Genomic DNA, 14,413 nt, shown 5'->3' with positions numbered 1-14,413 from the left:
TTTTTTCTTGCAAAGACTTACGTGCTTGACTGTTCGTTGGCTGGACAAAAAGCCAGAACTGTTTCCATCTTGCAAATGAAGTGTGATTCTGTCGGCCTCCTTCTCGGTTCTAAATTTCTGCTCTGCGAAATGGAAGAGTGCTGGAGAGGAATCTTTTTGGCAAAGTTTTCTTTGCAATGTTAAAGACTTCCTCCTGAGCAAGTCACTGGCAACCCAGGATTGATTTTTTAAATATTTTAATTTCCAGCAACCTGACTGTCCGGGTGTTACATTTAATATGATTAGTATTCTCCCCATTGAATCTAGTTGGCTTAACTGGGTTCTGGACCGTGGCTAGTCGATACTGGATTTCTTTGTATATTGATTCTTTGGATGTAAGTATTTAAATAAATTGGGGGAGCCAAGGCCTCCTCAAATCAACATTCAAGAGAATTTTCCATGCACAAAGAACTTGTGTTTCGTTAAGAGGGGCGGATAAATGAAACCATGAGCAACCAAAGACTGCGACATTCTGACTTCTATGGAAATATTTAAATTGGCATTATAAACAGCCAGAACCAAGGTTGCCAAATCCAAGTCGGGGAACTTGTAGATTGGGACGGTGGAGTTTAGGATTGGCAGCATTTGGAGAAGGGAAGGACCTCATCGAGATATGGTACGATAGAGTCCACCCTTCAGGGGAAAGGATCTCTTTTGCATGGAGATTAATTGTAAATCTGGGGGATCTCCAAGCCCAACCTGGAGGCTGGCAGCCTTAATAAGAACACTTGTTATTATTTTATTATTTTTAAAAAGGCCATCCTATCTCCAGGGGTTTAACGTCCATTGTGATCTTGTTCCCAGAAGTCTCTCTTCATGCTGCAGCCCAGGTCAGCGAACCGGGATGCTCCACAGGAATGCCTTTCGGAGGACTCCTCCCTTACCTCGGGGCAGGTTCAATGGAATGACAGGACCAGCATACCAACAACTAGAAGAGTCTAGAATTACAGATCAGGACATGATACCTTGTCAAGGGTAAGTGGCCATTTGCAACAGAAGCTAGTGCATGCTTGTTTTTTGTTTTGTTTTTTTGAAGTTCCACACAAAATGAAACATGAAAAGAAGATGAACTGAACTTTGATCTCCGCTGCTTCTAGGCTTCTCCACTGCAGACAGTTGGGTCAGTCACAGCTTTTCCCACAGAGTGGTTCTATCTGAGCTCTCACAGTCCTACCTACTTCACAGGGTGTCTGTTGTGGGGAGAGGGCGGGAAAGGTGTTTGTAAGCCACTTTAGGATCCCTTCGGGTTGTGAAAAGTGGGATATAAAAAAAACCTGTCTTCTTCTTGCCAGATCCTGAAAGGTAAACAGGGTCAGCCTTGGTTAGTACTTGGATGGGAGACCACCAAAGAAATCCAGGGCTGCTACACAGAGGCAAACCATCTCTTTTCTTCTGTGCTTTCCCCCACCATTTACAAAAATGTGTGGTCTGCTTCTATTAGGATCTGTATGTGTACAGAAGCTGAGAGTTTATCTGTAGGTCCCCAGATGTGGAGGGATTGTGCATGGAGCCTTTCCAGATGTCTGCAAAAACATCAGTCAGTAATGGAAAAGAATTGGACTTAGTTCCCCTTCTTGCCTGACCAACTGGTGAGGGTGCATATTGGCTTTTTGCAGAGGTCTCCACCTGCACCACCCTAAATGCATCTATGCTCATTTGGATTGGGGCCGCAGTCTTCTCTTGCAAACAATTTGGAAACAATGACCATTGCAATCTTTTTGAAGCAAACACGTTATATGCCCTTGAGGGGTGGCTTTTCCTATATCATTGTCTCCTGTTAAGAGTTTGGAGTTAGAAGTAGACAAATTCATCTTCTTATGAAAATAGAGAAGCAAACTTGGGGATTCATATTTGAAAAGGTTGGTGGATCGAGATCAAGGTGGATGGATGGTCAGGTGGATGAACTGATGGTATATATGCCTGTCTTCTACACCAGCTATTGGTATGAGCGAAAGCACTGTGAATTTTTTATCTATATGTTCCATAGCCTCCATGTGTGAAAATTGATGATTAAGGGACAGTTGCTAAAAATATCCCATAAACACATTTGTAGTTTAGTATCAAAACAGACATACTAGCTTAGTGGAGGTTTTAAAACAAGGATATGAATCACCCCAGATCCCAACAAATATTATGTGAAATAACTTAGGACTTAAGTACACAAGAAGAACCCTGTTGGCTCAGACCAGTGTTCCATTTAGCCCATCTCCCATAGTTTCCAACCAGTTCCTGTGGACAGCCAACCACAGGGCATAGAGGATGAGGCCTTCCCCTGATTAAGAACATGAGAAAGAACCTTGCTGGATCAGACCAGTGGTCCATCTAGTCCAGCATCCCGTCTCACACAGAGGCCAACTAGTTCCTCTGGACACCCAAGAACAAGGAATAGAAGTTGAGGCCTTCCCCAGATGTTGCCTCTTGGCTCTTATTTAAAAGATTTGAAGCTGAGCTTTCCTTGGCTGAAAACTTCTTTAAAAAACCAAACAAACCTCTGACTCAATAGCGCTTTAAAGACACTGTCACCAAACTGAAACTCTGTCTTAACATTTTAGCGACTGAACTAGCTCAAGCATGAGATGGTGACTATGAAGGAGAGAGGCAGCCTCAAACACAGGGTGGATGATGACTTCTAACCCTACCCCCATCCTCAGAATTTTTGCAAGTGCACATCTCCTCAACATGTATTGTCCAGCATGTATGGAGCACAGCAGTGCATAACACATCATTGTACCCATAGTAAGTTCTACTGGACAGAATCACGGATTTGTTGAGGAAGATAATAAGCACATTTCGACACTCCAAAAAAAGTTGTTGTGCCTGATTGTAACAGTGTACCACTGTTTCCTTTCTCTTGAGGCTAATATTATTGAAATGTCATAATAGGAAACTTCTTAAGGTGCACAAAAAATAGAACGGGAGAACTGGAGGGGACATTTTAAGCATTCTTCAGGGGGGAAACTGTGTCCCTGGAATGATGGACCCCTTTTTCCTGGTAGCGGGATTTCAGTCACTTGTGACCCAGCCACTGTTCCCAGCCTGCACATTGCTCATGATACAGCTGCCACTGAATTTCTAACAGGATTAGAAGATTTCACCTTCAGGCATAATATACCTAGAGTTCTGAGGAAGCCCCAAGGGTTAGGTTGACTGGAACTGGTTCTGGAAGCAAGAGCAGCTGTTATCAGAATTCAGGTCTACTAAAAGGAAAAAAAATGTCCTATAGATATAGGATAACACAGAGAAAGATATATACAAATATATATTCAGCAAACTTGCTTTTTAGAAAGGTAGAACAAAAAAAATGTCATTGTATTTCTTATCAAACTTACACTTCCCTAAATACACTGAAGTTTGGAAACCATATCTCTTTCATTGTCATTTGGTCAAATTAATGGTGGCCATTTTGGAGGGATATTCAGGATGTCTCACATAGGTTAAACATCTGTTTCTAATTAGGACATTGTACTACAATATGGTGGTTGAAATTCAGGTGGATCCTAACAACCAGTGGTCTAATAATAGGCATGGGCGATTTGATTTGGATAATCCTAAAAGTACTTGAATCAATGCTAATTCTGGTACTTTTTGAACTAAGCCGAACTGAGCCAATCACCCCTGCATTTAAATGAGCCGAATCAGTGAAGGCTGGATAATGATTCCACTATTCAGCCATGATTTGGCCCGTTTGAATGCTTCCTGCATCCTGCTTTTTCAGGCAGTGCCTGAGGAGGCAGGGAGGAGAGATTCCACCAAACAGCTGATCTTGACAGGACAGTAGCTTTGTGAGTCCTTTAAATCAGTGGTCCCCAACCTTTCTGAGGTTGGGGACCGGCAGGGCACCGGGCGCGGCCCGCGGCCCACACGGGCCACGCCCACGCATCGGCCGCGCCCGCGCATCGGGCCGCGCCGTGGGCCACGTCCGTGGATCGGGCCGCGCCCGCGGATTGGGCCGCGCCCGCGGGCCGTGCCTGTGCATCGGGCCGCACCCGCATGGGCGCGGCCGGCCCTGATTCCCTCTCCCCGCCCTCCCGCAGTAAGAAGCTTCCTGGGCCGCAAGCTTGCGGCCTGGGAAGTTTTTTACTGCGGGGGGGGGGCGGGGAGAGGGAGCCGCGGCCCGGCGCCATGGCCTTCACGGCCCGGCACCGGGCCGCGGCCCGCAGGTTGGGGACCACTGCTTTAAATGCCTCTCCACAACACTCTTTCTCATCCAGCATCTGAGAAGGCAGAGGGTGGAAGGAGAGCCAGGAGAGACCTGTCAGTATCAGCTGTTTGGCAGGGCATTCTTTAAATTAGTGGTCCCCAACCCCCAGTCCGGGGACCAGTACCGGTCCATAGATAAGTCATTACTGGGCCGCAGGTCCTCATCGGCCTCCTCCCTGGCTGCTGCCTCGGGGGCTACCCTGCCACTCTGCTGCTGGCTCACCTTTGGTGCTCTCCAGCAGCCACCATGGCTGGGGCTCCCCATTGGCGTGGCACTGTGCAGCTGCTGCTGGCAGCGCTCCTCAGTGGGCAGCAGGAAGTTAGGGGCGCAGGCTGGAAAGCAAGTGGAGCAGGGGCTCAGGCAGCAGGGGCGATGTTGGCGACGTCCCTTGGCAAAAGACTACCGTGATCCGGTTGGCCGGTCTCCGGTGATAAAAAGGTTGGGGACCACTGCTTTAAATCACTATGGCCTTACAGGCAGCACTGCCTGCAAAGACATGGGGAGTCATTTAAAGGGTGCCTCACTGGCTGATATTGACAGATGTGGCATTCTTTAAATGACTTCCAAAGTCTTTGCAGGCAACCTTGCCTGCAAAGTCTTTGGGAGGCATTTAGAGTACTGTGCCTGTCAGTGTCAGCTGTTTGGTGGGGTAGAATCATAGAATCATAGAATCATAGAGGTGGAAGGGACCTCCTAGGTGCTCTTTAAATAACTCCCATGCCTTTACAGGCAGCACTGCTTACAAAGGCATAGGGAGGCATTTTTTAAATGTGCCATGCCGAACTGCTGATAATGACAGGTCAGCTGTTTGGTGGGCACTCTCCCTCAACTTCTCAGGTAGTGGAGATGCTCACTGCTACCTGAGTTGGGGAGCATCTGCATACACACACACCCCTAGAAACGTTTTTGATTTGGCCAAATGGATTCAGATGAATCTAAAAAAGTGAAGAGTGGTTCAGGTGCTTCGGTTTCAGCCTGAGTTAGTTCAAATTTGAAACAGCCCGAATGTTTGGGGTGTGACCATGCCTATCTAATAGTCAGTACTGGAGAAATCAGGTAGGAACATCTTCTGGTGTCTCATTCATTCTGATTGGTCCTGATCGGTATCAGAGATCCTCAGCATGGTGCCTGCAGGTCGTATGGGGCTCACCAGGACTTTTCCAGGTACCCACCAAAGTGTTTTTAGAAAATGGGCAAGGCTTTGTGGATTTTTTTTAAAATGTTGTTTCAGGTACAGTGTCTACCATGGCACAAGGGTCTTCCCTGTGTAGCTGAAGGGAAGCTGTAGGATCCATTGTGGCAGTCATGTTGTGGCAGCACCCATCACACTGTGTCAAAATTTCAAAGGCAGCTGCTAGTTCAAAAACATTGGAGACCCCTGGATTGTACTTCAATGTAAAATAAGATCTATTTCCAGTCAATGTATAGAGGATGGTTGGCAAATGCAGAAGGGATATGAGGGATTTATTTTGAACTGTTTCAATCCCCAAGAATTCAAAGCTGCCCCAGACCTGACCAGCACATGACAGCTGGGTGCTTGAAAACTCTCAGAGTACCATAAGTCAAATTTCCTCCTTTGCTTCTTAAAAAAAAGGGACTAAATGCATTAGTGTTGGTAATAGGCTTAAGCTTAATCCATTTTCCCTGTGCTTACAATTTCCCAGCTATTGGAGTGACTCAGCCTGATCAGCTAAGTGGCCTTCTAACACCCAGTTGTAATGTGAAGGTTTATGATCAAAAACGATTATCTTCTTCCTAGCATAATGAATGGCTAGATGACCAGCAGAAGAGTAATCGCTAGTTGTTTCCAGACTGTCTTCATAAATCTCGAGGATTTTGTGTTAATGAGACCATTGGTCTCAATAACGCAGAGCAGATAATTTATAATCCTCAATTTTAACAAGGAAGGATTTCCCTTTATCATACCAGCCAGGGGTTCCCAACCTTTTGGAGCCTGGAGGTTCCTTTGGAATTCTGACACAGATTCAAAATGGCTGCTGCAAAATGGCTGCGGCAGGAGACTAAGTCACAGAACCTTTGGGACCTTTTTATAACAATTCCTGATTGGCTTAGACTCACAAACTGATGAGATGTGAATTCTCATGGGGATTCATTTTGGCCCAAGTCCTTTACGTGCAGATGCCCTCGTTAAAACTTGACTTCTAGATACTGGACTTCAATCTTCCCTTTCCCCCCACCCTGTCTAAGAGGTGGTTCCTGATCTGAACATTTATCTGTTGAAACCAAGTCCTCATTACACAAGTTAGCCCTCTGCTTCCAGCTGTTCGAGTCTATAATAGACATTTCCATCATGTTCCACATTCTGAAAAGAATTGAGGCACAGAAAAGCTTTCATGTTACGTGCTACATAAGCATATGTGCACACACACACACAAAATCATACCGTTTCAGATTCAGCTAAAAACAATTTGACCAAATTCGAAATGCACTAATTTATTGGGCTGAATCCAAAATGTTTTGGGGTCAATCAGCAGTTGATTACAGGCACCCCACCAGCTCCGTTTAAATGGCTCTCCAGTTGGGAAGGCATTTAAATGGAGGCGACAGGGTGCCTGTCATCACCAGGTTCTGGGCACGCTGGTCACACCCTTTTAACTGTGGCTAGCACACCAATCATCTAATTTTGACATCCCCCCCCCTCTTGGGGAGGGATTTAAAGGGAACAGACAGAGCACCTGTCATCATCAGGCGATTGGTATATACTCTTCACCATCCCTGCTTTCTCAGGTGCTGACTAAGACAGGATGGGAGATACATTCAGATGACCTAATCATGGCTGAATCAAATTTCGGCCACCCTGATTCTGACTATCCGAATGCAGGGAATAGGTGGTTAAGCTGATGAGCTGAAAAAGTACTCAAATCAGCATTGATTCAGGTTCCTTTCAGCTTATCCAAGCTTAACCGCCCATTCCTAGTTCTACATAGTTGCTGTATAAAATCCCTACAAGGGAACTGTTATGCGGGGGCAGCAATGAGCCACCATTCTATTGTGTCAAACCCTAGGACCTCCCGGGTGACCTCAGAGCCGAGAAAGGGGGGCATTTGCCTTCCCCTTATGCCTCCTCCTCTTGCCAGCTCCCTCTCTTCCTTACAGCCATTGGAATGACAGCAAATCTTTACACTGGCCATCCTCTTGGCCTCATTTGAGGGCAGTACAGCAGTCTGAGCAAAATGGCATGGAGTCCAGCCTCCAGATCAGCTATATTTCTTTCTCCCAAAGGAACTGATCTTTATAGACTGGAAAATCTCCAGTTCCCAGGAGGTTGACAACTCTAGAGGGCATGTCCCCAGGCTGTTTCTGTCCACTTTTTCAGAGGGGAGGCCATCATAGGAGATGGGAACTGGCTCCAGCTATTGCTATGGTTTACGCCCAGCCTCTAGTTCTCCCAGAGGCTCTCTGGGACAGCCCCAGTCTGCTGTTGTGTGCTTTGCATTCCTGTACAAGGACAAAGCAATCTCTCTCCTTCCTAGCAACAGCTCCCTGACAAGCCTAGCTCCCAGACACAGAAGCTCCTGCTTTTAATATCATTCATTCATTTGGGTTTCTTGTTCCTTCCTCTTCCCCCTTCCCTCTCTCCTAACCAGCCAGCCAATGAGGACAAGGTGGGGAGGTGGTGTCGCTGTAGTCTATTGGGATTCTGTTCCCCTGGCTCGATGCCTTGTCCAGGATCCTGCCGCTTTTGAAAGTGTGTATCTAGCGTTGGAACTCCCCTGGGAGATCTGTCTGTTTCCCTCCAATGTTGTCTTCCACCAGCGGGCATAGACTGTTTTGTTGCATTTGGCATCCCCTTGATAACTGTTACTGGCCTCCTCACGGGGTTTTGGTGTTGTTTGTTTACATGTTTTTTATTGAAGTCTTGCATATATACTTTATTTTAAAATACTGTTTTACTGTTCAGATGTGTTCATGTTTGGTGTTTGCTGCATTGAGGGGCCCCATGTAGGTGGAAAGGTTGCATAGAAATGTGGGGTGTTTTCTTTTTTTTAATAAGATAGGGAGAACATGAACAAATGAATGAATATTGGTTATTCTTTTTGGGTTTTTTTCTCTCTCCCCCCCCCCCCCACCCACACAACCAATGGGTGAGAAGTGAGAAGGGTATGTCTCTTCCCCTCTCCCATATCTTCCCTAGTGCTCAGAAGGAATGTTCATAATCTCAAGCATCCTAAAGACTACATTTCCCAGGATGCAAGAGGCACAGGCACTGCCTCAGTCTCATCAGGGAGGAGGAATGCATTGGTGGTTCAGTGGGAATGCAATGACTAGAACAGGGGTAGTCAAACTGCGGCCCTCCAGATGTCCATGGACGACAATTCCCAGGAGCCCCCTGCCAGCGAACGCTGGCAGGGGGCTCCTGGGAATTGTAGTCCATGGACATCTGGAGGGCCGCAGTTTGACTACCCCTGGACTAGAATAATGAAAGCAAATATATTTAACAATGGCAATAACAGCCAATGTTTCCGGTATAAAAAAAATACCCCAGAAACAAAAACAGAAGGGAAAACACACAATGGGAAGAGACCCCTCCTCCAGTTTCCTGGTCGTCCAGGGTATTATCACCTAAAATGTGAAACCGATGAAGAAATTTGGGGTGGGGGGGGAAGGCAGTCAGTATGTTCCATGCCCCTGTCTCACCATGCATTTTCACCTCAGCCTTCTATCCTATTGCTTCGGTGTATTTACCAGGAAAGCTAACTTCTTGCTTGTGTTTCTCCCCCCCCCACCCCTTAGGTCATCTACTGATTTCAAAACACCACAAAATACTTCAATAAATATGCAACTGCCTTCAAAAGAGACAAGCTCTTATTTTAATCGCGTGGCCCAAAAGGACAAGGTTGGTTACCCATCTCCGAGAGCCAGTTCCGTACCCATCATCCCCTCAGTGGGCTTAGAGGAAGCCTGCATGCAGACACAAAACGTTGCGGACACAACAGGACTCACGTGGGGCAAGAACTCCTATTCTGCTGAACTGGTCCACGTGAGCCTCCCTGCCAGAAGCTGTCTTATTGCAGAACAACAAGAAGTTAAAATATTATTGGAAACTGTCCAAGAGCAGATCCAAATTCTGACCGATGCCAGGAGGTCGGAAGACTTTGCACTGACAAGCGCTGACGCGAAGAACGGCACCAGTGAAAACACAGCTTTTCTGCCCATGAGTCCCATGGCGAAATTGGAGCAAGGGGCACAGTTTGTCTTAAACAGTGAAACGCAAAGAGACTCAGCATTGATTAAGTGACTTTGTCCGGGGGGGCAGGGGACGGGTGGGGCGGGGGAAGGGGGAATGTACGGATCTGTGCATTTGAAGCTTTGCTAAAACAGGAAAGAGAGGAAATTAAATACAAATTATTTATATGCATTAATTTAAGAGCATCTACTTAGAAGAAACCAAATAGTCTATCGCCCTCATATCAGTGTTTTTTAACAAAATATTTTTTTAAAGGGAAAGAGAGGCAACCAAGAGGGATAATTCTTTAGCAGAAGTTCTGGATTTCTCTTTTCTTTTCTTTCTCTTCCTCGCCCCCTCCCCTTTTTGTTGTTTCCTCCAGGCACACATGTCCAATTTCACAATTCGTTCTGCAAATGTCCCGTTTGAACAACTGAAGGTTTAGTCTGGTGCCAACTAGATTTATGGATTTCAGCAACAGTGCTCCTCACCACCATCTTCCAGGAAAGTCACCCACTCAAGCTCAGAGGAAACGGATGAGACTGTAGTTGTTCCCTGTGCACAACTCCCATTCATTTCAATTGGGTTGACATTTTACACCCCTGAGGCCCTTAGGGAGTGATTCACGACCAGATGTGCAAAGCTTTTCTTTAAAAGTCTAGGTCGGGGTCCCCAACCATTTACAGTCTGCAGGCATCTTTGAGATTCTGGTGGTGGATGGTGGACACAAGCAGAAAATGGCTGCCAAAGGAGGCAGAACCAACCACAAAATATCAGGGAGTGATGTTCTGCATTATGCTACTAGTAAAGCTTTGATGGTTCAAGCACAAGCTTCATAACAGGAAGCCTTTTTGAATGAGTAGATGTTTAAGATCTTGGAGTTGTAGTTGCAACTGCTGCCAAAATAATGATTTTTTAAAGAAGAAATATGTAAAGTTTATCACATCTCCATTGGCCAACTGAAGCCTTGTTAGGCAAAAGCCCTATCTGGATCCACTCTCTTTCTAGAATGCTCATGCCTAGAGGCACCATATTGGAGAACCTTAGTCTAGATCTCCATATCTGATTGCCCTGTTCAGTTTGGGCCTTAATACTGCAGAAATGGCCCTGCACCTATACCTCCCATCAGACTTTATCTGCATTGGGTAATTCATGCAATATGAGGATAATCTATGGGATATAGTTATTCCTGGGTATAAGCTCTATAGGCAAGACAGGAAGGGATGGGTTGTTGGTGATGTTGCGTTGTACATCAAAGAAGGCATAGAATCAAAGAAGGTTCAAAACATCAGAAGAATTAACTAACAGAAGCAAGATGGAGATAAATAATGGGCCCTGAAGGTCACTGAAAAGTGAGGATGTACTTTTGGTCACCTGATCAAAGCCTTGAGGCTGATTTTGAGATGGATAAGGAAATAAGGGAGGTGACTAAAGCAGATAATGCTATACTGTGAGACATCATCTACCTTCCCATTGACTGGGTGAACATGTGTTTGAGTCATGCTTAGAAATGAGATTCATAAAGATCATAAATGACCATGCATTGGAACAGTTGGTCTCAGAGCCAAGCAGATGAGTCATGATCTGGGATTTGGTTCTGACTGGGTCTCAAGACCTGGTGAGAAATGTAGTGGTTGGGAATCCTGTCCCAATGTTAGGAATGTAAGTAAGTTCAGCATTCAGGTCAATGAAAAGCTACTCCTAAAGTCCAAAACTGTAACATTTGATTTCAAAAGAGGGAACTTTACAAAAATGTGGGTTATTGTAAACAGAAAGCTGAAGGGGAAACACAAAAAACAGTAAAGAATGCTTGAAAGATATTTAAAATCACACTAATTGAAAGCCAAATAGAATGCATTCCACAGGTTGGGAAAACTGCTACTAGGTCTAAAAGAAGGCCTGTGTCGTTAACAACACAAATCAAGGAAGTGATAAAAGTGGTAGGTCTGCCCACTGAATTGAACAGGAGGGAACACAAGCCCTGACAAAAGAAATGTAAGTCAAAAATTAGGCATGCAAAAAGAAATTTTGAGGAATGGGTTACTAAAAGCATCAAGACAAGCAGTAAATGTTTAAAAAATATATCTGGAGCAGAAACCTAACAGAGAAGCAGTAGGGCCTTTTGCTGACAAAGGAATAAAGAGCTTGCTAAAGGAAGATGGGGAGATGACAGAGAAGCTTAATGTTTTGTTTTGTTTCTGTGTTCTCTGTGGAAACTGTGTGGGGCACGTGCCCATGCTACAGCCCCTATTTTCAAGAAGGGAGTACGAATAACTGAGCCCAATTGAGGTGACCAGAATTCTTGACCTAATGGGAAAATTAAAAACCAATAAATCTCCAGGTCTTGATGGCATACACCTGAGAGTTCTTGAGGAACTCAGATGTGAGATAGCTGATCCACTGATTAACCTGTGTGTGTAATCTCCTCTAGATTAAAAACTGATTAGATGAGAGGAAATAAAGAGTAGGAATCAATGGACAGTTCTCACAAAGGAGGGAAGTAAGCAGAGTGGTCCCTCAAGGATTGGTATCGGGGGCGATACTATTAAGTCATAAATTATCTAGATCTGGGGTGAGTAGCGTAGTGGCCAAGTCTGCAGATAGCACAGCTTGGTAAAAGCCAAGGTTGACTGTGAAGAGCTTCAGAAGGACCTCCATAACCTGGGTGAGTGGTTGACAAGGTGGCAAATGAGGTTCAATGCTGGTGTCAGGTGATACACACTGGATCAAAGAAAAATCCAACTTGAAGTATAGACAGGTGTGGTCTGAGCTTGCTGACACTGACAGGGGGCAAGATCTTGGGGTCACAGTGGATAGCTCAATGAAACCATCAACCCAGTGTGCTGCTCCATTGTTAAAAATTATGTTAGAAATTTGGAATACTGTGTACAGTTCTGGTCAACGTATCTCAAAAAGGACCTTGCAGATCTGGAGAATTACAGAGGAGGGCAGCCATGATGCTTTGGGGTTTGGAGCATCCTCCCTATGAGAAAATGTTGAAGAGTCTGGGACTTTTAAGTTTAGAAAACAGGCAACTGGGCAGGGGGAGGCATGATAGAGGTTTATAAAATTGTGCATGGGTGGGGAGAGTTGACAAAGATATTTTTCCCCTTGCTCTTCCCAAACACTAGAACTTGAGGGCATCCAATGAAGGTCATAGGTTAAGGATGGATAAAAGGAAATACTTCTTTACGTAGAGAATGATTGAAATGTAGAATGCACTGCCAGAGGATGTAGTGATGGCCACAGGAATAAACAAATTTAAACAGAGATTAAATTGTTTAATGGAGGAAAAGTCTATCAACAGCTACCAGCCATGGTTATTGAAGGGAACTTCCACATTCAGAGGCACTAATCCTTTAAATCCCAGAACCAGGAGGCAAGATCAGGGGAAGGCCTCAGCCCCTAGCCCTGTTGCTGGCCCTCCAGAGGAACTGGTTGGCCACTGAGTGAGATAGGATGCTGCACTAGATGAACTACTGGTCTGATCCAGCAGGTCTATTATGTTCATATGTTTGTGTATTTTCCAGGTTGGGTACATGAGAGTACATACTTGCAACAAATGTAGGTCTCCTATCATGTATACTGAAGTTGGAAAATAGGCATGCTGCCCCAGACATACAAAATAGGAATCAGGTATATGGGGAGGATCATGGATAACAAAGTTTTTCCATACAATTTGAACACCAAATTGGTAACAACCTAAAAGGGTGTTTGTTATGTTTTTCATCTAGATGACCTTTAGAACTTTGAAATGAGGTCAAATGGCCTGTCACTCAAGTTATCACCTGAAGCGAAATCTGAAAGCAGCTGGGGGGTTTTCCCACTGCCCGGGGGGAGGGGGGGTCAGTTTTGAAAGACCCTCTAGGTCACTGAAGTCTTTAGGACCAGGAGTCTGAAGTTTACAATCCAAGGAATCTCAAGGTGAGCCCAAAGTATGTTGATCAAAACAAGCACAATTTCCCAGGGGAGAGGGAGGGGGGCTTGTATATCCCTAATGAAAATCCTGTATGAGTTTGAATTGTCGCAGAGTAACAACTACGGATATTATTTCAGTGTAGGGAACGTTGTAACCCCCTGTCAGTTTCATGCAACCAAGCACTACTCCAATATGTCAATCTAGGAATGCTCTTTTTGAACTGGATTTGGCCTGTTATGCCAAAATAGTCTCCATTTCTTAAGTTGGAACTGTAGTGATGGACTCTCAAGTATTGCAAGGAAGGTCAGCCACAGCACACATGAAGAGTTCTTGTATATGTATTGTAATTTTTAAAATTATTATTTCCAGCAACCCACCCTTCAATGCCTGTGTTTCCTTTGCCATGGAATTTTGAGCATTGTCACAATGTTATTTTGGAAAGTCATTGTGGACTCCAGAGGACTGCTCGAGTAACGTGCATGACTTCAATTTGTTAACTCTGACTTTAGAGGCCTGGAGGATCCAGTGTCTTTCTGTATTGGGTTGCGCTGACCCCTTTGTTTAACTCCCATTTCTCTAATCCCTATTCCCTTTGAGTCTGATCTGCCACCAAAAGAAGGATCTTCACTGAACATGATCCAAAGCTCCTTCGACCCTTGGGTGAGGGGTGTGTGTGTGCTCTGGTTGCCTTTATTAACCTCCCCATGGTCCATTTGGGAGTATTCCCCAACATTGAATAGAACGGAGAAGCTTCTGCCTAGGTGTGAACACCTGAACCCCCTGTATACACTCCAGACTGCAGGGGTAGTCAAACTGCGGCCCTCCAGATGTCCATGGACATCTGGAGGGCTGCAGTTTGATTACCCCTGCTCCAGAGTCTCTTGAGTTCTGATTGTTGACTTTCAGGCCCAACATGGAGCAGTTCTGGGTGGCTGATAAAAAGAGGATCACGCATGGGGCCCTTCCGGTTCTCCCTGCTTCTCTGTAAGAACAGAAGTCAAACATCTCACTGTAGATTCCTATTCAAAAGATAGAAAGCAGCGCAGAGAAAGAAATGAGCCTTGCT

The 14,413-nt window shown here is 45.2% G+C and overlaps 1 protein-coding gene across 4 annotated transcripts in view; it reads left to right on the top strand.

Annotated features, from left to right (window-relative positions):
- NRG3 (neuregulin 3) overlaps positions 1-9,507 on the top strand; it is an 805,324-nt gene extending 795,817 nt beyond the window's left edge. For 2 of the 4 annotated variants that reach the window (XM_077350811.1, XM_077350814.1), the window contains exons 8-9: positions 844-1,014; positions 8,996-9,507. In XM_077350811.1, coding sequence (XP_077206926.1) covers positions 844-1,014; positions 8,996-9,500 — 676 coding nt within the window. In that variant the 3' untranslated portion in view covers positions 9,501-9,507. Of the gene's footprint in view, positions 1-843; positions 1,015-7,848; positions 7,950-8,995 lie in introns of all 4 variants that reach the window. The other 2 variants (XM_077350813.1, XM_077350812.1) reach the window with 2 other exon arrangements.
- Positions 9,508-14,413: the final 4,906 nt, after the last annotated feature.

The sequence above is a fragment of the Paroedura picta genome, chromosome 8, assembly GCF_049243985.1.
Source record: "Paroedura picta isolate Pp20150507F chromosome 8, Ppicta_v3.0, whole genome shotgun sequence".
NCBI lineage: Eukaryota > Metazoa > Chordata > Lepidosauria > Squamata > Gekkonidae > Paroedura > Paroedura picta.
This window is presented reverse-complemented; position numbering and strand designations above follow the sequence as displayed.